The sequence below is a fragment of the Phocoena sinus genome, chromosome 4, assembly GCF_008692025.1.
Source record: "Phocoena sinus isolate mPhoSin1 chromosome 4, mPhoSin1.pri, whole genome shotgun sequence".
Lineage (NCBI taxonomy): Eukaryota > Metazoa > Chordata > Mammalia > Artiodactyla > Phocoenidae > Phocoena > Phocoena sinus.
This window is the reverse complement of record NC_045766.1, coordinates 23,376,618-23,402,420: the sequence shown is the minus strand read 5'-3', so window position 1 is coordinate 23,402,420 and position 25,803 is coordinate 23,376,618. Positions and strand designations below refer to the sequence as shown.

Below are 25,803 nucleotides of genomic sequence, written 5' to 3'. Positions count from 1 at the left end.
AGGCTACCAGTTGGCTGGTTCAATGGACAACATGGGAAGTATAGGTTCATTGTGCGTGAAATATACGCTGGGGAAAGGAGGCTGAGCTGTCCTGCTGTAAAACAGTCTTGAGTGTTCTTGCTAGAGTGGTTTCGTTATTTATGGCTTGGTATAAAACTACAGCTCTTTATTTTATAAATCAATATTTTATTGTATGGTAGTGCTTTTTTATTTTATTGTTGGGTAATGCTTTTTTATTTTGCAGTAAACCCTTTCAAGAACAAATAGCTAAAAAGACAGCTCATGTGTAGTGAAAAATTAAGTAGTGAATTTCCAGTTCTCAGGAAAAGTGATGACTAATGCATAACTTGCCCAGATTTGTCATCACTTACATCTATGGTAGGGTCCTAGTGATACCATGAGCCACAGGAAAAGCAGAAGAGGCACATCTGTGAAAAGATGTGAGCAGTATGGAGGTTCCTTAAAAAACTAAAAATAGAGCTACCATATGATCCTGCAATCCCATTCCTGGGCATATATCTGTAAAAAACCATAATTTGAAAAGATGCATGCACCCCAATGTTCACTGCAGCACTGTTGACAATAGCCAAGCCATGGAAGCAACCTAAATGTCTGTCCACAGAGGAATGGATAAAGAAGATGTGGTACATGTATACAATGGAATATTACTCAGCCATAAAAAAGGATGATATATAGCCATTTGCAGCAAGATGGATGGGCCTAGAGATTATCCTAAGTGAAGTAAGTCAGACAGAGAAAGGCAAATACCATATGATATCACTTATATGTAGAATCTTAAAAAAAAAAGAGATAAAATGAACTTATAAACAAAACAGAAATAGATCCACAGACACAGAAAACAAACTAATGGTTACCAAAGGGGAAGGGGGAGAGGGATAAATTAGGAGTTTGGGATTAACATACACACACTACTATATATAAAATAGGTAAACGACAAGAACCTACTGTATAGCACAGGGAACTATAGTCAATATCTTGTAATAACTTATAATGGAAAAGAATCTGAAAAAGAATGGATATATGTATATGTATAACTGAATCACTTTGCTGTACACCTGAAACTAACACAACATTGTAAATCAGTTATACTTCAATAAAAAGTAAAAATAAATAAAATTACTTCAGTTTTTAAAAAAAAGGAATACTCTACATTTAAAATTTTTTCTATATATGTTACTTATATATATATATATATATATTTTTTTTTTTTAACATCTTTGTTGGAGTATAATTGCTTTACAATGGTGTGTTAGTTTCCGCTTTGTAACAAAGTGAATCAGCTATACAGAATGCTCTACATTTAAACCTGACTTTTTCTCCTCCCCCAGGCAAAATCCAAAGGAGTAGCTTTTTGCCCAATTGCCTGTCTCCCTGTCCTGGCTGGACTTTCCTCAGAGTTCCTGTTGCCCTGGGTGCTGCTTTGTTGTGCCTTCGCATTTCTCCCATCTGCATTTTCCCGTGGCAGACGTGAGTGGCCCTGCGGGAGCCACCTTCTCCTCTCTGGTTTTTCCATCTTCACCCTCAGGCTTAAGATGCATGACCAGCTTCTTGTTCATTCCACAGCCAGGTCTTCCATCAGAAGACCCACTTCTTTTCCCATCTCGAGCAGTACCCATGGCTGCTGACTGTCTTCTCTCCTTCACTGCCCAGCCACAGATAAAGGCGTCAGGGGTCATGACGGTGGTGCCAGAAGAGCCAGTTAGACTTTGCAGGAGCCACTGAATTTACAGCACGTACCTCAGTGATGCCTCTGAATTCACTCTTTTCTGACTGCTTCAAATCGTCTGTCACCTCCCCCGCTCCCATTCACACAGCCTGAGACCGTGTCCGCTTCTTGGTGGCCATATTACAATGCTGATTCATATGGAACTTATAGGCACTAAAAAACAACAAAGATATCTCCACAGTTGCCTGTCACCGACCTGCTGGGTCAGGACAACTGGCACGTGTCACTATCCATGTGTCAATCAGGATAATTAACCCAAAGTGTAAAGCTGTACCAAACAGCCCCCCAAATCTCAATGGCCTGACACAACAAACGGTTATTTCTTTTATAAATTTATTCATTTTATTTATTTATTTTTGGCTGCGTTGGATCTTCGTTGCTGCACACGGGCTTTCTCTAGTTGCGGCGAGCGGGGGCTACTCTTCATTGCGGTGCATGGGCTTCTCATTGCGGTGGCTTCTCTTGTTGCAGAGCACGGGCTCTAGGTGCGTGGGCTTCAGTAGTTGTAGTTCTTGAGCTCTAGAGTCCAGGCTCAGTAGTTACAGCACACAGGCTTAGTTGCTCTGCGGCATGTGGGATGTTCCCGGACCAGGGCTCGAACCCGTGTCCCCTGCATTTGCTGGCAGATTCTTAACCACTGTGTCACCAGGGAAGCCCCAAACGGTTCTTTCTTTTTTTTTTTTTTCTTTATTTTATTCAGGTGTAGTTGATTTACAATGTTGTGTTCATTTCTGCTGTACAGCAAAGTGATTCGGTTATACATATATATATACGTTCTCTTTCGTATTCTTTTCCATTATGGTTTATCACAGGCTATTGAATATAGTTCCCTGTGCTATACAGGAGGACCTTATTGTTCATCCATCCTGTATGTACTAGTTTGCATCTGCTAACCCCAAACTCTCAATCCATCGTTCCCCCACCCCACCTCCCCCTTGGCAGCCACAAGTCTGTTCTCTATGTTTGTGAGTCTGAACGAAGGGTAATTTCTTGCTCATGTCACCGTCCAGTGCAGTTGGATGGCTGTCCCGGGCAACTCTCCTTTGAGCATTAGCTCCTGTGTGGCTCTGCCATCTCCTAGAACCTTCCTGTTTCCTCCCTTGAGTCCCCTCCTTAGAGCAAAAAGAGAACTCTGAAAGGATTGTGCAGAGGACTTTTATGGCTCGGCCTGGACGTGGGTACCTCACTTCACCTGCATCCCACTGACCAGGACCCAGGCACCTGGCCCCAACCTAAGTGCAGTGCAGGCTGGAGCATGTCAGCTTCCTGTGTGCCTGGGGAAAGGAACCGAGATCAGTGAGCATCTCCTCAGCTTCTGCCACCGTCGGGCCATGGGAAACACAGTCGGGTAGAAGTCAGGACACCTGGGCTCTGCCGCTGACTTGCTGGGTGGCTGTAAGTCATCATAACCACTCTGAGCTCTTTCTTCCTTTTCAGAAGGGTGCCACTAATGCTTGCCTCATACCTGTTAGTTTACGTTGTTATATAAACTTATGTGCTAGTAATAGGAGTTGTGGTCTGCACTGTTTTTTTAAAATTAAGATTATAAGGATTCCAGTCATTTGTTCAATAACTACGTTTTGAACTCCTGTAATAGCTAAGTATTGAACTAGCTGTGGGCAACCTCTGGTCTCTGGATGGTACATTCTGGTGAAGAGACAGATGATACATAATCTGTAAAGAAATAACACGGTTATATGGTCAACATGATCTAAAGCAACTGAAGGGCTCGGGAGAGACCCCTCTGGAAAGGTGACACTTGAGCTGACAGTTAAATAATGAGGTAGGTAGAGGCAGACTTGGGAATATCAGGGAGGAGAGTGTGCTGCGCAGAGGGGCCAGACTGTGCAAAGGCCCTGAGGTGGAGAACCAGCTTGGAGGGTTCCTTGAACAGCCAGATTGTTGCATGACAAGGAAAGATGAGGTCGGAGAGGTAGTCAGGGGCCATATCATACAGGACCTTAAACCTCTCATTGCTTCAGTTTCCTTACCTGTAAATTGTAAAACTGGGCTAATATCAACTTCATACGGTTGCTGTAATTAAGTGGAATAATATATGTCAAGGGCTTAGAAAAATACCGGCACCTTTTATACACTTAAGTGTGTGATTACAGGTACAGTGAGGATTTTATTCCTGCCATGCTGGGAAAGCTTTGGACAGTTTTCAGCAGAGGAGTGTAACCTCATCTCCACTGGTTCTCATGGGCTGGGCTTGAGGTAGTTGGGGGTTTCCACCCTCCTTCCAGACGTAAGGGTGTAACGGGTTTTTTTTTGGTAAAAACCCTAACCAAAAACATATATATATATATATTTCAAAACATCACGTTATTTCCATGAATCAAAATGTATGTCTTATTTTCCAAATGTTTATAAGATTCCATCTTTAAAAAGAGGAGTATTTAAATAGACACAGATGATGGGAATTCCCTGGTGGTCCAGTGCCTCACTTCCATTGCAGGGGGCCACAGGTTCAATCCCTAGCCGGGGAACCAAGATCCAAGCAACGTGGCACTGCCAAGAAAAATAAAATAAATAAATAGAAGAGACACATGAATAAGATCTTGAAGCTTCTGATTTATCCCCCTCTTGAAGCCTAGCCAAATATTTGTGCGTACTTTGTACATACATTTCTCTGGATTACATTTGGAGATGTAAGTGAGTTGACACAGAGCTGCCGTGCCTCTTGAACTTGCTGTAAATAAAATGTGGCCTGCATTTTAGAACATGCTTTCTGAAAGGTCTGTTTGTGGAAGAAGAAATCTAAGAACATTAAAACGAGGGCTTTTAAAAAAAATCAGACAGGCTGCAGAAACAGATCTTTTTGCTCAAATTAGTAAACGATGCGTTGGGGGAAGAAAAGATACAGACACAAAGGAGCGTTCCCACTTCTACCGAAATCTATTCCTCCACACAAAAGCAGGTGGCTTCTATTCGCATTTTTTTTTTTTTGCAACTGATAGAAATAGATTTACTTTAATAATTTCAAGTTGAATATACACATCGATAGCCAATAACACAATTTTAAGTCCTCTGTCATCCACTCGGTTATTTATTTATTTTTACATTAATTTAATTTATTTATTTATTTATTTTTGGCTACGGTGGGTCTTCACTGCTGCATGCAGGCTTTCTCCAGCTGTGGCAAGCGGGGGCTACTTTTTAGTTGCGGTGCACGGGCTCCTCATTGCTGTGGCTTCTCTTTCTTGCATTTTACTCATAGTATCCTGAAAATGCAAATGACCAGCTCAGAATGCAATTCCCCATTCATTCTCTGGCAGCAACCCTGGCATTGGCATCCAGCGACTTGGCATACTTGCCTGTGACCATAAGGACACCCCACGGGCTGTGGGGTGAGCTGAGGTCACTGTTGCAGTGCTGGGCTTTGGCCCACACAGGACTCGGCTACTGATAGGGAAAATCACAAGCCCAGAATTATTTTTCTACAGGCAGATGAATCCCTTGGTCAATAGAATCTCAACAACTTGGTAGCCCTGTCTAATTTGCTACCCCAAAAAAGTACCTTACTTGAGTTTCTGCATTGTTAGCATTTACGGGAGATTTGAGATATAAAGTTTCCCCAAAGATATGTCTTCTATTTTTGGTAAAGAATGACGTAGAAAGGAGAGGGGCCTTCTGGAGTTTTGCTGCTTGGTGGGATATGAAATTAAAACCCAAGAGGCAGAGCCACCCAAAAGGTGCCTCGTCCAGGATTTGTGCAAAGAAACCAGTGTCCATTTAGCTCTTGATGGATTCATTCATTTAATAAATCTTTATTATGCACCTCTACTTGGGGCCATGTGCTGTCCAGAAGATGGGGATGCAACAGTGAACAAGGCAGGCGGGGGGGATCCTTACCTTCTAGAGCTCCATCTTTCAGGGAAAACGGACACAAAAATATAACTATGTATTTTGCATGGATACATATACATGTATATAAAAGTATTTTGCGTGGCACAGAAGAAAACTCACTCAATTTGTGACAGTGGTTGCTTCTGAGAAAGGAGGGAGAATGAGGCTATGAATGAGGACAAAGGAAAACTCATTTTATCTGAAATTATGTATTTACTTTCTAAAGGAGACTTTAAAAAATGTGTTGACAGAATGTTAACAATAATCAATTCTGGCTGGTTGGTACTCAGGTGTGTGTTATATTACTCTCTGTTTCTTTCTATATTTTTTTACATCCCTAACAAAGAAAAATCAAGGGTACAGACCATAGATTCTTCAAGTGGAAGGTCATCTTCAGAGAATATGCTTTCCAAAGTCCTTTAGAATCATAATCCAGGAACTCTTAGCAAAGTTCACCTCACAGAGCATCAGACAGTCTTGGTTCCTTATATAAATATGAAGAACAGCTGTTGTGTTACAGCGAAAGGGTTTGATGCAATGTGCATCTCACTTGCAGAAGAATTTCTCTTTGGCCTTCAGTGTGAGATGGCATTCGTCTGTGGTTCCAATAGACCCACAATGGGTACAGATCTCCCCTGAAACCTTCCTTCCAAAGAGTTTTTGTCCGGGTTGTTGGGTTTTGTGTTGAAAGTTATACAATGTAACCCATTTTCTGCTGCTGATATATTTGTGTCTCATTCTCAGAGAAATTTCAACTTTTCATTGCATCGAGACCAAATAAAGAATGTTGGAGAAGGAAAGATTTATCCCATTGGGAATGAGTTTCCAAGGCTTGGATTCCATTTCAACAGCCTGACCACAGTCACCCAGTTTTCTCAGTGTCACAGACCTATGATGAATGAAATGAAACAAGGCTATGATGCCCCATGTCCCTCCTTGTTGCAGTCGTCCAAAGACTCTAGGACAGTCTCCCTCCTTTCTTGTAAACTTTAGCCCCTGGCTCACGGTCACTGTCTTCAGCACCTTCCTTGTCATCATTCGCAGTAATTTCAATATCTACGCGGATGATCCCCTTGGGTCCTTAGCTTCTTCTCCTCCATCGCTCCTCAGCCACCCACTTCCACTGTCATTGTCCTTGCCTCTACCATGATCTAGGTTGTTACTGCCCTCACCCTACTGAGTCCTGATTTCTATGCTTACAACCCAACTTGGATTCCACGGTCCACCATTATGGTCATTCTCCTGCCTACGTCCTCTCCCCCACCATAGTCCTCACTTGGCAAACACCCCTCCACCTCCCAACCTCCCCACCCAGCACTGCTTAAATCCAGCTCCAGCCGCTCTGCACCTCCACCCAGGGAGCTGAACATGGCTGGGGAGAAAAAGAACGCAACCATGCAGAGAGGACTCACTTTTTCTTTCCTTTTTAATGAAGTATAGTTGATGTACAAGATTATATAAGTTACAGGAGTACAACATAGTGATTCACAATTTTTAAAGGTTACACTCCATTTACAGTTATTATAAATTATTAGCTACATTCTCTGTGTTGTACACTCTATCCTGTGGCTTGTTTATTTTGCACATAACAGTTTGTACCTCTTACTCCCCTACCCCTATCTTGCCCTTCCTCCCTGCCCTCTCCCCACTGTGCTTTACTCTCTATATCTGTGAGCCTGTTTCATTTTGTTCACTACTTTGTTGTACTTTTTAGATTCCATATATAAGTGATATCATACAGTATCTGTCTTTCTCTGTCTGACTTACTTCACTTAGCCTATTACCCTCCAAGTCCATCCATGTTGTTGCAAATAGCAACATTTCATTCCTTTTTTATGGCTGAGTAGTATTCCATTGTATTTATATATAACACATCTTCTTTATCCATTCATCTGTTGATGGACACTTAGGTTGCTTCCATATCTTGGCAATTGTAGATAATGCTGTTAAGAGCATTGGAGTGCATGTATCTTTGAATTAGTGTTTAGTTTTTTTGGATATATACCCAGGAGTGGAATTGCTGGGTCATACAGTAGAAAGGACTCGCTTTTTTTTTTTTTTTTTTTTGCGGTACGCGGGCCTCTCACTGTTGTGGCCTCTCCCGTTGTGGAGCACAGGCTCCAGACGTGCAAGCTCAACGGCCATGGCTCATGGGCCCAGCCGCTCCGTGGCATGTGAGATCTTCCCGGACCGGGGCACGAACCCGCGTCCCCTGCATTGGCAGGCGGACTCTCAACCACTGCGCCACCAGGGAAGCCCGTGGCATCACATTTTGATCATTTTCTGATCATGGGATAAATAGAGATTATATGCAACAAAGCAGAACAAAAAAACAAGGCATTCTACAACAGCTATCTCCGTGAGCATGCTTAAAAATTTAATTGCATTTTTTGCTATCAGCTTCTTAGACTGTGGCTTTAGAGCTTCTGATATTCACACTTAAGCTTCCAGCAATTAGAATGCAACCATGTCAAAGCCAAAATATCCCTCTTCTTGTGACTACTCTGTTATAGCTTCTACATTGGGTGTGTATGTGGCAAAAAAGGCAAATAACACTGAAACACTTCTTATTATAGGAAAAAAAATTCATGGCATTTACCAGCATGGGGAAGCCATATTTATAAGAAAGCATCTGTTGATCTTTGAGTCTGAGATAGTCTAAGATGAAGCAGTCAGTGTTGCTTGTGTTTTTTTCTTTAATCGCTGACCTTTGTCATCTGTAAGCTTTTATGGAATGAAATTCTTATTCTATTGAGTATGAAACAAAGCTGATCAAGACTTTAAACAGCTTGGATGAAGAAATTAAAATAGTGTGAACTGGGAAAGAAATGGGGCTTTTGTAAGAATCCTGCCAAATGCTTTTGTAGCCATTTTCTCTACCTATTCAGGGAACAAGGAGGGAGGAGGAGATTATGGTGAGGAAAGTCTTATGAGAAAGTGAAAACACATCTTTTTCATCAGTGTATATTGTGTTTCAAGGCTGCCTGTTATACAAAGTTTTCACCTGGAAAACAAATAAAAACTCAGCGACTTTGAAAAGAGATGATTGACCAGTTACTCAATTAACATAATCATTGTAGATATTTGATCTGGATTCTTCAGGATCCAAAGTGGATTATCTGTAAATTAACTGCACAATTGCCAAATCACCCCTTCAGTTTGAACTTCACAGAAACATTCTGTATATTGAGATCGTCCTATTGTATTATTTGTGAAAAATGACATTTCAAATGTTGCTTTGCCAAGCACTATCTCTGAGTGCCATGGTGCTTTGAAATACGCAGATGTGTGCTAAGGTCCAATCAGGACTGGTATTCTTTGTCAGCAATGACTTATCAATTAATAAGACTGATGCAGTATTTTGCAGCTTTGTTGAGAAAGACTCCCTAGGAATAAGCTCCTGTACTCCAGAGAATTGTGGAATTTGTCAAAAGAGAACAAATGCTTATCTTTCACTAGGAATGCATTATGGTAGAAAATCTTTTCTGGCCTAGTTCAGAGTTGAGGGAAGAAAAACCATCATTTTGGGTATTAAACTTTTATCTGCTTATTTTAGTAATTGGCTAGACGTGAAGATTTCAGATGTTTTCATGACACCGTTTTCCACTTGGCCCTTTTCTTGGCAGGTCCCCGAGGGAAAAGTAGTAGTTCTTAATTTCCGATTCATAGACCTGGAGAGTGACAACCTGTGTCGCTATGACTTTGTGGATGTGTACAACGGCCACCCCAATGGCCAGCGCATTGGGCGCTTCTGCGGCACGTTCCGGCCCGGAGCTCTTGTGTCCAGTGGCAACAAGATGATGGTACAGATGATTTCTGATGCCAACACAGCTGGGAATGGCTTCATGGCCATGTTCTCTGCCGCTGAACCAAATGAAAGAGGTATCATTTCCACATAACAGCAATAATAAGGGCTCACAGTTGTTGAATGCCTCCTGTGTGTCAGGCACTGTTCTAGGCAATTTATATGGATTTACTCATTTAATCTAAAGTTTAAGAGCAATTCTTCTCAAACAGAGAGCTAATAAATACCACCAAACCATCAAGAGACCATTAAAAAGTCAGTCTTGGGTCTTCCTTGGTGGTCTGCTGGTTAAGCCTTCGCCTTCCAATGCAGGCGGTGCAGGTTCGATCCCTGGTTGGGGAGCTAAGATCCCACATGCATTGCAGCCAAAAAACCAAAACATAAAATAGATGCAGTGTAGTAACAAATTTAATAAAGACTTTAAAAATGGTCCACATCAAAAAAACAATCTTAAAAAAAAATCAGTCTTGCCAAGGGGGAGGGAGGGTCGGGGAGGGATGGACTGGGAGTTTGGGGTTAGTAGTTGCAAACTATTACATATAGAATGGATAAACAACAAGGTCCTACTGTATAGCACAGGGAACTAGATTCAATATTCTGAGATAAACCATAAAAAAAAAAATCAGTCTTTTTTAAAGCCATATATATTCTTATAAAAATTCAAATGTAGAAATTCATGGAGTAAAAATGTGAAGCCTGCATACAGATATACACATACAGCTATAGAAACATTTCACCCCATTGTAGTCCCCTCTTAGAAATAGCTGTGGCTGGTAGTTCCCATACCGTCTATATGCACTTACTTATATGTATGTACTTTTGCAATAGTTTTAAAAATATATAAGTAGTATCATACATTCATATTGTTTCACAACTTTTTCTTTACACTTCATACTACGAGTTGGGATCGTTCCGTGTCAGTACATGTGCGCTCCCAAGGGTAGAAACCTCTACCCTTGGAAGACAACCACAGTGGTCAACATCTGTTAAACTTACAGCCTTCCGCCTGCAGGCACTCCTGATCTTTTCTTGCTTTGGGCTATAGTGCAACATCGCTGGTTTGAGAGAGCAGCCAGAACCTTTGGGAGGAAATCCCAAAGAAGAATTGAGGCACAAAAAATTTAGGTATAATCCAGCTAAATCTTTGGCTAATGGCTAAACTCTGCATATATGAGGGAGAACTCAATTGGCCTGGTACAAAAGCATCATCTGGAGGTTGAAAAAAACAGAGATTACAACTGCTGCTCGCTACCAGGGCAACAGACTTTGAGCTTGGATCTAGCCAAGTTGATTGCCTTCTAGAACAAAAGTCACTTTTTATAGGAACACAACAGAATCTAGAGACTTTATAATGTATCATTCATAATGTCCAGTATCCAATCATGTGAGGAAACCAGGAAAGTGTGTCCATATTCAAGAAAAAAAGCAGTCCATAAAAACTGACCCCAAAATAACCCAGAAGTTACAGTTAGCAGAGAAGCACTTTAAAGCAGCTATTATAAATGTTTAAGGATTTAAAGGGAAATATATGTGTAAAAAATAAACAGATTGAGAATCTCAGAAAAGAAACTATATAAAAAAAGAAAATGGTAATACTAGAGCTGAAAGATACAGAACATGTAATTTTTTTTTTTTTTGTGGTACGCAGGCCTCTCACTGTTGTGGCCTCTCCCGTTGCGGAGCACAGGCTCCGGACGCGCAGGCTCAGCGGCCGTGGCTCACAGGCCCAGCCGCTCCATGGCATGTGGGATCTTCCCAGACTGGGGTACGAACCCGTGTCCCCTGCATTGGCAGGCGGACTCTCAACCACTGCGCCACCAGGGAAGCCCCGAACACGTAATTTTTTAATTTACCTGATGGGCTTACAAGCAGACTGGAGGTAGAAGAAGAAAAAGGCAGTGGATTTGAATAGAAATGATCCAAGCTGAAGAACCAGGAGGAAAAAGATGAAAGAAAGAGAGCCTCGGAGACCAGTGAGACAATGTCAAGCGCTCTAACACATGTGTAATTTGTGTCCCAAAAGAAAAAGAGAGTGATAATAATGCAGAAAAAATATCTCAAGAAATGATGGCTTGAGGCCACCCAAATTTCGTGAAGAACATCAATTTATAGAGCCAAGAAGATCAGCAAATCCCAAATAAGATAAATAAAAATGAAGCCACACCTAGGCACATCATAATTAAATTACAGAAGTCGAAAGATAAAGAGAAAATCTTAAAATCAATTAGATAAAACCCAAATTACATACAGAAGAACAATGGTGTGAAGGATGGCTTTCTTTTAATCAGAAACAATGGAGGCCAGAAGGCAGTGGAACAGCATGTTTAAAGTGTTGGAATAAAAGTATCAACCCAGCATTCTACAGCTAGTCTTCAAAAATGAAAGTAAGTCAGAAAGAGGAAAACAAATACCGTATGCTAACACATATATATGGAATCTAAAAAAAAAAAAAGGTTCTGAAGAACCTAGGGGCAGGACAGGAATAAAGACGCAGATGTAGAGAATGGACTTGAGGACACGGGGAGGGGAAAGGGTGAGCTGGGACGAAGTGAGAGAGTGGCATGGACATGTATACACTACCAAATGTAAAATAGGTGGCTAGTGGGAAGCAGCTGCATAGCACAAGCAGATCAGCTCGGTGCTCTATGACCACCTAGAGGGGTGGGATAGGAAGGGAGGGAGGGAGGGAGACGCAAGAGGGAGGAGATATGGGGATGTATGTATATGTATAGCTGATTCACTTTGTTATACAGCAGAAACTAATGTACCATTATAATTATACTCCAATAAAGATGTTTAAAAAATAGAATAATAGTAATGGTAAAAAAAAATGAAATAAAGACATTTTCAGATAAGCACCTGCATCACAAGAAGTATTTAAGGAAGTTTCTCAAGTTGAAGGGAAGTGGCCCCACAGGGTAACTCAAAGGTAATGGAAGGATTGAAGGCCACTGGAAATGGTAAATATAGAAGGCTATATTTTATTTTCTTCTCTAATTTCTTTACATGTGTCTGTTCAAAACAAAGCAAACAAAAAACTTTACCCCTCTATTGTGGCAAGCGTAATGTATGACATAATATATATGACAACAATTGAACAAAGGATGGAGGAGCAAATGGAAATATACAGTACGTGAAGAAATACACTGTTAACTCTAAATACGCTGTCCTTGGAGAACCCATTAAAACTGCAGTCCTTGGAGAAACCATTAAAAATGCACATATTTTAGCTAAAAGCCAAAAGATTAAAATAGAATACCAGAATTATTGAACAGCCCAAAGAAGGCAGGAAAGGAAGAGCAGATGGAACAAGAGAAAGGTGTGACAAAGAGAACAAAATAGTAATTGGCACACTGTCCAAACATGTCAATAAATACATTAAAGGTAGAGGATTAAATACTCTAATTAGAAGACAGTAATTATTAGAATGGGTTCAAAAGCACAGCCCAACCGTAATTGTCTAAAAGAAAGCACTAGAAATACAAAGACAAAATAGGTTCAACATAAAAGGATGGAAAAATACATACCATGCAAACTGCATTAAAATCAAAACTAATGCTTATAAAAGGCAATGTTACAAAGATGAATAGGCAACCTACAGAATAGGAGCAAATATTTGCAAAACTACCTCATAAAGGATTTGTATTCAAAATATATAAAGAACTCAACAGTACAAAGATAAAGATCCCCATGAATATAAAAATGGGCAAATACTTGAACAGATACTATCCAGAAGATATATGAATGACTCATAAGTACATGAAAAACTGTTCAGTGTCATTAGTTAACACGGAAATGCAAATTAAAACCACAATGAGATACCACTGTGGTTTTACATACCAACCGGGTTGGCTAAAACAACTGACCGCACTAAATGGTGGCAAGGATGTGATGCAACCAAAGTGCTCATCCCTTGAGAGGTAAAAAATGCTACAACCGCTTGGGGAAAAAATTTTGGTAGTTTCTTATGAAGTTAAACATCTACATCTACTCTTGGCCCAGCAATTGCATTCCTGGATATTTATGCAAGAGAAATGAAAATACATGTCCCCAAAGAGATGTATACAAAAATGTTCATAGCAGCGTTATTCGCAGAAGCCCAGACTGGAAGCAAGCCAAATGAATATCAGCAGGAGAATATGTGAACAAACTCTGGTTTCCACACCCCAGAATACTACTTAGCAACGTCAGGGAACAAACTACTAATACACACAGCAACATGAATGTATCTCGGAAATTGTACGAAGCAAGAGAAGTCAGACACAGAAGAGGACACACCGTATAATTCATGTATGTGAAGCTCTAGAATAAAACTCATCTAAGGTGAAATTTTTTAGAAAAATGGCGAGAAGAGCCAGCAGACTGACTGACAAGGGATACAGGAATTTTGTGGGAAATGATTCTATTATAATCATAGGAGTGTGGCTCCCACGGGCAGATCCATTTTTCAAATTTTTACAGCTAAGACTTGTGCATTTCAGAGTATTGAATTTACCTCCCCCAAACCTGTAAAATGATAATAATAATAATAATGCAGGTGGTGAGCATTGGGTAGTGACATTGATAGAATAGTAAAATGATGATAATCGTTGAAATTGGATGATGCATACATAGAGATTCATTACATTGTTCTGTTTACTTTGTATATGCTTGAAATTTTCCATGAATTAAAAGTTACAGATGGACTTCCCTGGTGGTGCAGTGGTTAAGAATCCGCCTGCCAATGCAGGGGACACGGGTTCGAGCCCTGGTCCGGGAAGATCCCACATGCTGCGGAGCAACTAAGCCCGTGCACCACAACTACTGAGCCTAGGCTCTAGAGCCCATGCGCCACAACTACTGAGCCCACTTGCCACAACTACCAAAGCCCTCATGCCTAGAGCCTGCGCACCGCAACGAAGAGTAGCCCCCGTTCGCCACAACTAGAGAAAGCCCCTGTGCACCAACGGGGACCCAACACAGCCAAAAATAAATAAATAAATATATATTTTTAAAAAGTTACAGAAATTACTCCAGGCTCAATTTTTATAACACATTGTCTTAAATTTAGAGACTTCCTTTAAGAATGATTAGCTTCTGTGTCACAGAAATATTTTTATTAAAGTATATTAATTCCTTTCAGTGTTTCTTTGTTAGTTAAGTCCCAGTAAAATTAAATGTAAAACTTGTATTAAAATGTCTTTCTAAAATTATTTCTGTGAACCTTTTTGTATTCGGTTGACCAAAAAGTTCATTTGGTTTTTTCCGTAAGATGCTACAGGAAAAACTCAAACGAACTTTTTGGCCAACCCAATACATATGCATAGAGATTGGTCTGAAATGATGTTTGTCACATGTTCGTTGTGGTTAGTGGGATTTGAGGTAATCTTACCCCGCATTTAATTTTAATTTTTTTCCCCCCACCAATGAAGAAACAGCTTTACTAGGAGTCTAGGCGTATTGGGGAAACCCAGTTCAGTCCCAGAGAAGCGAGGCTAATATCGGCACAGAGCAGGAATCTAACACTGCAGAATTTTCTCTTGAAGACCAAGTGTGAAACTAAACCTCCATCTTAACATCCTAACAATCAGAAGTGCTGCTGAGTTTAGCTGTGGTGAAACTTCTGGAAGCTCCTAGTGAAATAATGAGACTTGTGCATAAAGGGAGAACCTCCAGCACTGCTGAGTCTGAGCTCTACATGAGGTTATGGGTCTGGGGTGGAAGGAGTAGAGGAAAAGGTAAGGGGATGGTCTCATCCCACACAAGGCCATCTCAGTGTGCAGGTGAGGGAGGAACCAGGGGTTTGGGGACAGAGGGCAGCAGAGGGACACTGGCTGACGAAGCACAGTCCCTGTCATAACGCACAGGGCCTGTGCTGTCTGGTGTGAGGGCACCTCCAGCAGGTCCTGGCAACACCCGGCGGCACCCCTTCCTGAGGCCCTCGGGAGAGAGCCTTCCTGGTTCTGTTCTGAGTTCATCCAGAGCAGAACTGCTCATGCCTGGTGGCAAGTCCAGGGTCATGGGTAGCTGCGCGGGATGGAGCGGCCCCCCCGTGACACCTATACCTGTTAGTCCAGGAGACTTTTCTGGAGCAGTCACTTTCTCAGACCAAGAGGGAGCTTGCCCAACACAGGCCCAATCTAGAAATCACTCCCACCTTCTTTAATGCTTTTCTGTATTGCTGAAAATTTATAAACATGTATTGTTTTTACAAACAAAATTCTTAAAAATTGTGAAAGATGTATAGTATAAAAAGTTTTCTAGGAATGAGTGTTGTCTGTAACAGCTAATTCAGATTTTGTCTGTGGACGTGGACAAAAATAGTATTAGTAAATAATACCCCTGCCTTGAGAGTTCTAATGAGCCTGCATGATTTCTGAATGTGTGTGCCCAAATGTTTTGTCTCGTCCAAAAAATGGGAAAAAGGAAGGAAGCTATGGCCCTGATTTCACTCCTTCTCTCTCTTGTGCTGATATGATATGTCAGTTAACCTAGAGATCATTCTGTGTGTGTGTATGTGTGTGTGTGTGTGTTAGGGAGGGGGGTGGGTTTAGAGGAGACTAACCATTTTTTTAAGAGAAAATTTAAAAGCATCTGCCATTGTCTTTATTATAGTATCAATATTCCAAATTCCTAATTTCCCCATGGTTGCATTGCCATAAACTTGGATTTTCTTTTTTCGTTTTTAATAACTTCAGGGGATCAGTATTGTGGAGGACTCCTTGAAAGACCTTCCGGCTCTTTTAAAACCCCCAACTGGCCAGACCGTGATTACCCTGCAGGAGTCACTTGTGTGTGGCACATTGTAGCCCCAAAGAATCAGGTGAGATTCCCTGAAAACATGAAGAAAGTATGCATGTGTGAATTAGTGTGAACTGTTAAAGGTACAGGGTGAGGAAGACCCCCTGGACACAGTATTTCTTCATGCAAAGGCCCAGGTTAAAATTGCCTTTGTGCCATTTGACTTGTAAAGTCACGGATTTAATTTCCTATTATAGAATTGTAATTTTCAAAACAGGTTTTGAAATACAAATGGTCTGCAAATTCCACATGAGATTGTTTAACCCTGTGGAAGATGTTGTAAGCATGGGGTTATAAGCAGCAGTGACAAACCGTGGGAGCATAACAAATCCCCAAGTACATGTACGCTTCAGGTTACCATTTGCTCACAGAGCATTATGTCCTGATAATGGCCCTCTTAGAGACCAAATCAGAAACAGCCTGAATGCTTCACTTCAACAAAGCCAATGCAAGCATACCACATCATCTTTTCTAAGAACATCTTTTCTAAGAATGGTAGAATGGTCTGATGAGAAAACTGGTGGTCTGTGTTTTGTTTTTTTTTTTTTTGGTTGCTGTTTAAAATAAAATTTGTGTAGGTTCCCCACAAATAACTTTATTCATTGCTCGAAAACAATCAACAGAGAAGTTTTCCATTGTTTATTAGTATGTAGTTATATGAATTTTTACCCTTTTTGGGGCCCACTTTCAGATATTAATCGCAGGGTTGAACTTAGCATGAGAATAGACCAAGCTTACATTGTGGAATTCTGAAAATAACTTTTAAAAAAATTGTGATTATTACAAAACATTATAGACTTAAATCAAAACACTGCATGGTAAGCATTACAATACTGTTAAAAACACTTTTCTAAATTGATCTTTTGTATGGCTTACACAAATATTATTTGACATATATTCATTTCTTTAGTGGAAAATTACTCAGGTAAATATACCCTGCAAGTTAGTGATTTGAGTACACACACGCACACACACACACACACACTTCACACACTTTGATCATAATCCTAAAATTCAGTTTTATTTTTAAGATGAAAAATATGTTCATTTATTTGATAATGAAAGATTCTATAGATCTATTAAACATTTTATAGTTTAAAATAAATTTAAAAATTAAATTTCTCAAACATTTAAGCCATTATGTAACTCTTGAGATAGTACTGATCATTTTTCTCTCTGTGTCATTTGTAAATATGTTAGATTTTTTTTTTTTTGCTTGATAGATATTTTTTATTTATTTTTTAAACATCTTTATTGGGGTATAATTGCTTTACAATGGTGTGTTAGTTTCTGCTTTATAACAAAGTGAATCAGCTATACATATACATATGTTCCCATATGTCTTCCCTCTTGCGTCTCCCTCCCTCAATATGTTAGATTAAATAATTTGAATTTAATTATACTCACAGATTACAATTTAGCATTTTTTCCATTGTTTTTCTCTTGGATTATTTAAATTTGGGTTTTATCTTTTTATATGACTTTTGGCTTCAGCCAGCTGAGTTTTTAATCATGGTGCCTGAAATCACTGGAAACTGTCCAAATGAGAAAAATAATATGAGAAAGTTAAGTCCTAAGTAATTTCTATGTAAATCTATGGGCATTTTCTTCTATTAAAGACTTACTTTTTAAAAAATCATAACTTTCCCCTTTCCCCTTCTATTTATTTACTTATTTTTATTTTCTCTTCAAAAGTTCTGTGACTATTTTCTAAGTAGAAAAAGTTCAGCCAATTTTTTAATAACCTAGAACACATTTTATTACTAACCGCTGAGGAGTTACAGGACCCAAAGAGGAAATATTTTAATATAACTTAAAGCAGTGTTAAGTATGAATAAGCAATTATTCACCCATCACTGGTGCTGACTTTTTAAAAGTGAATAAATATGTAGATAAGTGGCAGTGATGTTCAAAGCCACATTTTACCTCTGTGTCTCTCTGTGGTGCCATTGCTGTTATCACCTTCACCCACATTACTGTGTCTAAGTCTTTGCTAGCTAACAACTAGTAACAGTGTGCCTGTCCTAACAGGAGTTAATGCCTATTATATTCCATAAGCAGCAAGGAGGGTTGCCTGCCCACCTGCCATCCAGCAAGAGTGGGGACCAGCTCTCTGGGTGCCATGGGTATTTATGAACCCAGTGAGACTTCCTCTGATTCACAGGTTGGAGGGAGTCTTGAAAAATCTGCTTATGAGGGGAATGATTGCTCTTACATCAGAACTTCTTATTGATTCGAATAATTTAGGACACTATTACTGGTACCAGTGCAAAAAAAAATTAAGAAATACTTCAGAAATCTAACACTGACTTTGTGTATCCATGCTTCTATGCAACCTCTTCAAAAATCAACCAGATCACCAAGTAGACTGTGTTTGGCAGGCACAGTTTTCAAACATACTTCCAGAAGACATCATAGTCAGTTCCCACTTCCCTGAACCTCTGGTCCTAAAGAATTTGACTTCTTTACATGTGGTGGGAATGTGAGTCTCCTTTTCTTGAAAGGGGAACTGTTGTGTCCACGCATCTCACGCACCCCAACACACACTACTGTAGGGGACATTGTAGATAATATTTTTATTTCTATTAGTTTTCCTCTAGAGAAGAATGAAGTTGGTGTATAGCCCCGCTTCCCACTCCAACACAAGCCCAATTTAAGTCTTAACATAGGTTTCTGGGGTTATATAGTGTTTTTATACTTTCTTAGCTGTAAGTGAACAGAGTTCCCACGTTTAAGATCCTAATTAGGATTGATTTGGGCTTGAGATGGTCTTTTGGAATGATTAAAAATGAAAGCAAAAGAATACCACAATTTTGATAACTAATAAGTATGTAAACACTAAGAAAAAATTCAAACACAGTGAATAAATTTTTTTAAGAAGGAAAATCGTGGTACCCTACAAATCTGGGGAGAGGAAGAATTCTGTTTGAGGTTGTTCCACACTGCTCCTCTGACACTTCTAATGTTGTGCTTTCACTAAAGCTTATAGAATTAAAGTTTGAGAAGTTTGATGTTGAGCGTGATAACTACTGCCGGTACGATTATGTGGCCGTGTTTAACGGCGGGGAGATCAATGACGCTGAAAGAATTGGGAAGTATTGTGGCGACAGCCCCCCTGCGTGAGTAGCACCTGTTTTATTTCATTAATATTTTAGGAGTTCTAAACTTGTTTCTTATTAAATTGCCCAATTATACTGTATTTTCTGGGAGATTTTGTGGTGTCGTTTTGTTCTCAAATTCTTGGGTTCCATGGCAGTGGAGTCCCGTACATCATCAACACAAAGAGTAGCCAACCCAGAGAGCGAGGCAACATTAGCAAGAGTGCAGAGAGGGCTCGGCAGGCAGCCAAACAGATAAACCGAAGTAGAGTTGGTGATGCCCCTGGGGCAGATGCTGAGCCAGAGACCTGACCTGGATACCTCACTGCCCTGCAAGTGGGGAGCTGAAGCATCAGAGTGGAATGAGGAAAATTCTGAGCAAAAACTAGGGAGCTGATTATTGGGAATCCAGACGAGGAAACCTGGAAGCTTATGACAGATCCAGGTGATTTTACCTGTCCTGGACTTTGGGGGCTTTACGCCGCCTCGCATTGTTGCTCAAATTCTTGCTGAGTGAGCCTGAAAGGTACTGTGTATTTATTAGCAAATATTTATGGAGCTAAGAGCTCTGCCACTTACTAGATGCATGACATTGGGCAAGTTACTTAACTCCTCTGTGCTGTATTTTGGTGCAACACATGACTGTTTTGGTGCAAGATATTTCACACCGTCACATACAGTACTAGGAAAAGTGGCAATGACATTACTACAACTTGCCGGCAAAGTCACCACCGTGTCAATTTTAATAGCCTTTCTTATTCTGTTGCTTCAACATAATTAGAATATCTGCATCACTTGATCTTACATGCATTTCTATGATTTCCCATAGACACATCTGAGTTAAAGCAAGGTACTTTGCGGTTTAAATTCATTTATATTTATTATGTTTGATAATAGTAAGCATTTTTGATGTGGATTTTACAGTCCAGCTGTAAAATGTACATGGCATTGCTAGGGGAGGGGACAAAACTAAGACAGTTTTGAAGGAGAAGGAACCGGCAGGAGGATTTGACCAACCATGGTGGAGCCAGGTCAGAAAGCTGTTGTAATTAAGACAGTGTGGTTTTAACAGAGAGGTAGAAAATTTGACTAATGAAAACACCAAAGAGAGGCCAGAAACACATCCACATGTCTCTGCAGATGAGACATATCCCAGAGGCACACAGATCAGCAGGTAAAGGATGACCCTATTGAAGAATGAGGCAGGGACAACTTTTGCTTCTATGGTAAAAATGAATTGTATTCATATCTAATAGCACACAAACGTCAATTACAGATGGATTGGGAACTGAAATGAGAATTTCTGCTCATCAAAATACACCTTAAAGAGAGGGAAAAGAGAAGGCACAAAATGGAAACAGATTTGTAAAATATTTGATATATTTGACAAAGACCTAGGTCTAGGTTCCAAAACATATCAAGAAATCCTTAAAAATTATTAAGAAAAAGATAACAACTCAGAAAAAATGGACAAAAGACATGAAAAGGCATTCCCCAAAGAAGAAAGCTGCACAGTGAATAAATCTTTGACAAGAATGTAAATTGGTACAATCACTTCGGAAATCAGTTTGGCAATATCTAATAAAATTGAAAATAAGGACTTCCCTAGTAGCACAGTGGTTAAGAATCCACCTGCCAATGCAGAGGACACGGGTTTGATCCCTGGTCTGGGAAGATTCCACATGCCGTGAGCAACTAAGCCCATGAGCCACAACTACTGAGCCAGTGAGCCACAACTACTGAAGCCCGCGTGCCTAGAGCCCGTGCTCCGCAACAAGAGAAGCCGCCAGAGTGAGAAGCCCGCGCACCGCAACAAAGAGTAGCCCCCACTGGACACAACTAGAGAAAGCCTGTGTGCAGCAACGAAGACCCAACGCAGCCAAAAATAAATAAACAATTTTTTTAAAATTTTTATTTATTTTATTTTATTTTTACTGAGCGCACAGGCTCAGTAGTTGTGGTTCATGGGCCTAGTTGCTCCGTGGCATGTGGGATCTTCCCAGACCAGGGCTTGAACCCGTGTCCCCTGCATTGGCAGGCAGATTCTCAACCACTGTACCACCAGGGAAGCCCAATAAACAATTTTTTTAAAAAATTTGAAAATGAGCTTGTATCCTCTGACCTGGTACAGAGCATATACCCTACTCTTCTCGTGGACAGTTTTTTCCTTCTGCATCACAAGACATATACCAGAATGTTCTCATTAATATTATTTGTACTGGGGGCAGAGTAAACAGCACAATGTTTATCAACAAGAGAACAGTTCGATTCTGTTATAGTTCACACTATACAGCCCTGAGCACAGTGGATGAATCTCACAGTTACAATGTTGAGGGTGAAAAAAATAACAGAAAAAGACACACTATATTCTTTCATTTATATCAAGTTTAAAAAAATGCAAACCTATAGAATATATGGTTTCACGATGCATATGTATGAGTAAATCTATAGACAAAAGGAAAGGAGAAGCACAAAACTCAGGGCGGGTGGGGGCAATGGGGATATCACTTCAGGATCCCTGTGCCTGGTTCAAATCAGTATCGATACCACTGGATTCAGTTCAGAAACATTTACTATATATACCCCAGCCGCGTGGCAGACACGATGCTAGGGACCTCGAACACAAAGATAAAATAAAAGATACAGAGGTAAGTAGTGGGAAGGACAAAAACAAGGCAGATAGGTAAACTGGCAACGGAATGTCCTGGTGGATTTCTGACAAGGAGTCCTTTGGTCCAGTCGGAACAAATGGTGGGAGGTCAGGGGAGGTTTGGGAAAAGAGATTATGCCTGTTGAAGCTGAGTCTTGAAGTAAGAGTGAGAGTTAGAGGCAGAACTTAGGACACACTCATTCCAAGCAGAGGGGACTCCGTTATTGAAGATCCACAGGGGAGATCTATGCTATTCTGGAGCCTGAACCTTGAGTGGGCGCCCAGAGAGCAAGGAGGCGGAGAGTGGAGCTGGGTTCCACGTCCTGCAGACATGGGGACTCTCGAAGTGCAGTTAGGGGAAGTGACAGGACCGGTGCTTCTAGAACGCCCGCCGTAGACAAGAGGAGCAGGGAGCTGGCAAGGAGGCTGTAGCAGTGGTCCCGGTAAAGCTGAGGTGGTAGGGAAGGGTGGTAGAGATGAAGAGGAGGTGGATCAAGGAATATTTAGGAGGCAAAACTGGCAGGACTTGGTGGCTGGTTGGCTGTAGTGATTGATGAAGAGGAAGGCTGTGGATGACAAGGCAGAGAGAGCTCACAGAGCCGGCTCTATAAGACACCGGTCAGCATCCTCAGTCCATCCTGGGGTTTGCCAGTGGGGAGTGGGTCCAAGTGAGATGCCCCCTTGCCTTCCTGGCAGTTTGTAACAATTTGCAGATGCAGCACTCTGCCCTCAGCACCTTCATGGCACTGTGACTCCGTCGCATCCACACTAAGGCTCAGTAGCGGCATATCTTTGTTACTAAAATACTCTTCCTTGAGAAAATTCAGCTTCCAATGTCGTGCTTCCAAGATGAGTTCATAGAAAAGGCAGTGAATGATCACTATGATTATAACATCATGCCTAGAAGGCTGACCTGGTTGGATCTTAAGGTTTTCTTTGCTGCTTATAAGAAGTGCTTTTTGTAATTTTATCATCTAAACAAGATTAACGTGTCTTATTTGTACTTGTAGTTGAGAACTGTGTTTCCTGCACACTGTATTTGTTCAATGGAATGTGTTTTCAAAAGCAAGATAAAATATTTCTGTTCCAGGCTTGATTCTTAGAAGCATTATTTAAATGACCGTGGTCACTTTTGTGACTGGAACTCTAAATGTGGGTCACAGAGCTTGCTCTTAGGTTTGTCTCGTCCCTTGGCTAAGAAGGCAATAACCTTCAGGACAGAAAAGAATCCTGTAGTTTTTCTAACTGGTTGGGTCAAGTCCAGATCTACCTTCCCCTCCACCCACTCCACTCAAAATAGCTGACAGGTTGCCTCATTACTTACTATCCGTGAGGGCTAAGAAGCGATTCAGCTGAGAAGACGACTCAAAAAAAGGAGTTTAGTCAAGCCACCAATTAACTCAATTAAATAAATTTTCCACTTCTGAATTAAATAGTTTTAAAATAGAATTAGCCAATTTTAAACCATTTTTAAAATAACAATAGCAAGATTAAATGAAACTACCGTCTTGTATAATATAGTTATCCCCTAAGATTTAACAGAGCTTCTGAGCCTCGGTTATTATCGCCACTAAACCTTTAGTACCAGCACGCCCCTAAAATTGCTTTAAAATTAGAATTCTTAATGATGTCTTTCATGACCACCAAAACAAAGGAATCACTTTCTCTTTCTCCTTCACAGCATTTTGCTACCCAGATTATAAACAGAAAGGCTTCCATTTCAGGCACGCATAAGAACTCTCATTAACAATGAAATGAAAGTCCCATTAAACCCTGCGTGGCTTTCTTATCCCTAGGTGACCAACCCACTGAGGTGATCCCTTCGGTGGTGTCTTCACAGGGTGTGGGAATTTGTTCACCGAAGTTCTCCATCTGATTCCCCAGGGTCAGCAACCCTAGCTCCCCAGGCCAGCTGGAACCCAGAGTCTTAGTTCAGAGAAGCTGTGTGGTTGCCAGGTCAGGCCAAACCCTGCGAGGCTCGTGAGGAACCAGCTGCAGCTTCGGTGTTTACATTGGTCCCAATGTCTACCAGCATCTCTAAAGACACCTGGTCCTTTCAAATGCTGACTCTCCCACACACTAACCGAGGGCCTTGGGCAAATCACTTGAACTCTCCGATCTTCACTTGCCTATTCCATGAAGAGGGGATGATAACAGGGTTGTAGTGAAGACAGAATTCAACAGTTTTCACAAAGCACGTGCCTAACTGAGCAAACGTTCAGTAAATGTTAGCTATTCGCATTAATACTGAGCAGATTAAGACCATCATCTTTTTAAGTATTTCAGCTTTTCAGTTTAAACAAAGAATAACCTATCATCAGAAATGGATGGAAAGTTAGAAAATGCTACATTTCAGAGAGGTGTCACCTAAATTTTTAAATATATATATAATTACATCTTTTTTTCTTTTAGGCCAATTGTATCTGAGAGAAATGAACTTCTCATTCAGTTCTTATCAGACTTAAGTTTAACTGCAGATGGATTTATCGGTCACTACAAATTCAGGCCAAAGAAATTGCCGGCAACTACAGCACCACCTGTTACCACCACCTTTCCTGTGACTACAAGTAAGTTTTCCTCGTTTGAAGTTTGTACACAAACTTGAGTATAAGAAAAATTCTTCTGAAGTACAAAAAAAAAAATTAAGAGGAAAATACTTGAGACTAAAATAAGTTAAATAAGATGACAACTTATGGAAGAGAATGAGTCCATGAATTAAAGAAAAGTGTAAGGTGTAAGAATGCTTCTAAGCTAATAATTTTAAAATGTTACCTAAGAAAATTACGGTCACTTAAAAATGCTAGGAACCCTGTTTTGGCACAGATCATTACAAGCCTACTTTTTATTTTTTGGCACTTATAACATTATGTGTTTTTTTTTATTACGTAGAACTGTAGTGTTTTAGGTTAAAGTTTCAGGGCCCTGATACCTGCCTGTTTTCACATCTGCCGGTATTTGGACTTTTTTTGGGATGGGGTATGCTCCAAAATGTGTCATACAAAATGTATTATTTTTTCAAATTGGAGTAAATCAAACAAAAATATTTGAGGTATTATAGAAGCCAGTCGGGAAACTCTGGTATTATCTAAGAAATGGAGGGGCAAGTGTGGGTCCCTGTATCTTGTCTCTGTACCCTGTCAGCTCCACCCACCAGGATTTCAGGCCTGAGATTTCAAAATCTAAATCCAGGGAGGAGAAAAAAAGTGGGAAGGAAGGATCTAAGGTTAAGATATGAAATAGGCTGAGATAAACCCAGCTTTACTGCCCACCATTTTCTGCAGGTACCCTGAGCAGGGCTGTCCTGAGTACAGGCACTTCTAGAAGGGCTGACTTTTCTGAGCACTCCACAGTGTGCCACCCTGTGGCCTGCAGGTGTACTGCCGCACGTTACAGCAATATTTCTCCAGCCTATCTCAGTGGACCCTGGTGTCCTATTCTTTCCAGTGAATTATCTGTCTGCATTCATGTGGTTCCCCAGCTTTTATCTTGTGGTTCCCCAGCTTTTATCTCCAGTCCTAAACTTTCTCTGAAATTGCAAACATGAATTTGTAAATTTTCTCCTAGAGTTTTGCAACTGCTAGACATTTAAATTAAAACATATCAAATGTAACTCATTTCTATCACATTATTTTCTGTCTCAATTCTGCTTCTCCACCTGTTTTCCCAAGCATGGTCCACAGCAACTGTAGCCACACTCTTAGGGTTCCCTTCCTCTGTCTTAATTCCCCACTGAATGCCCCATACCCACACACACACACACACACACACACACACACACAGCAGACTGTGTCCTTCTCCCACTTAAATTGTCTACACCTGTGCCATCCAATACAGTGGCCACTGTTGAACACTTGAAATGTGACAAGTGCTACTA

At 40.6% G+C, this 25,803-nt stretch overlaps 1 protein-coding gene across 1 annotated transcript in view; it reads left to right on the top strand.

Annotated features, from left to right (window-relative positions):
* Nucleotides 1–25,803, top strand: part of PCOLCE2 (procollagen C-endopeptidase enhancer 2) — a 71,750-nt gene that overhangs the window by 36,952 nt on the left and 8,995 nt on the right. Inside the window, exons 3-6 of the mRNA XM_032629318.1 lie at nt 9,223–9,478; nt 16,079–16,203; nt 19,164–19,300; nt 24,342–24,496. Of these exons, the coding sequence (XP_032485209.1) occupies nt 9,223–9,478; nt 16,079–16,203; nt 19,164–19,300; nt 24,342–24,496 (673 nt within the window). The remainder of the gene's footprint in view (nt 1–9,222; nt 9,479–16,078; nt 16,204–19,163; nt 19,301–24,341; nt 24,497–25,803) is intronic.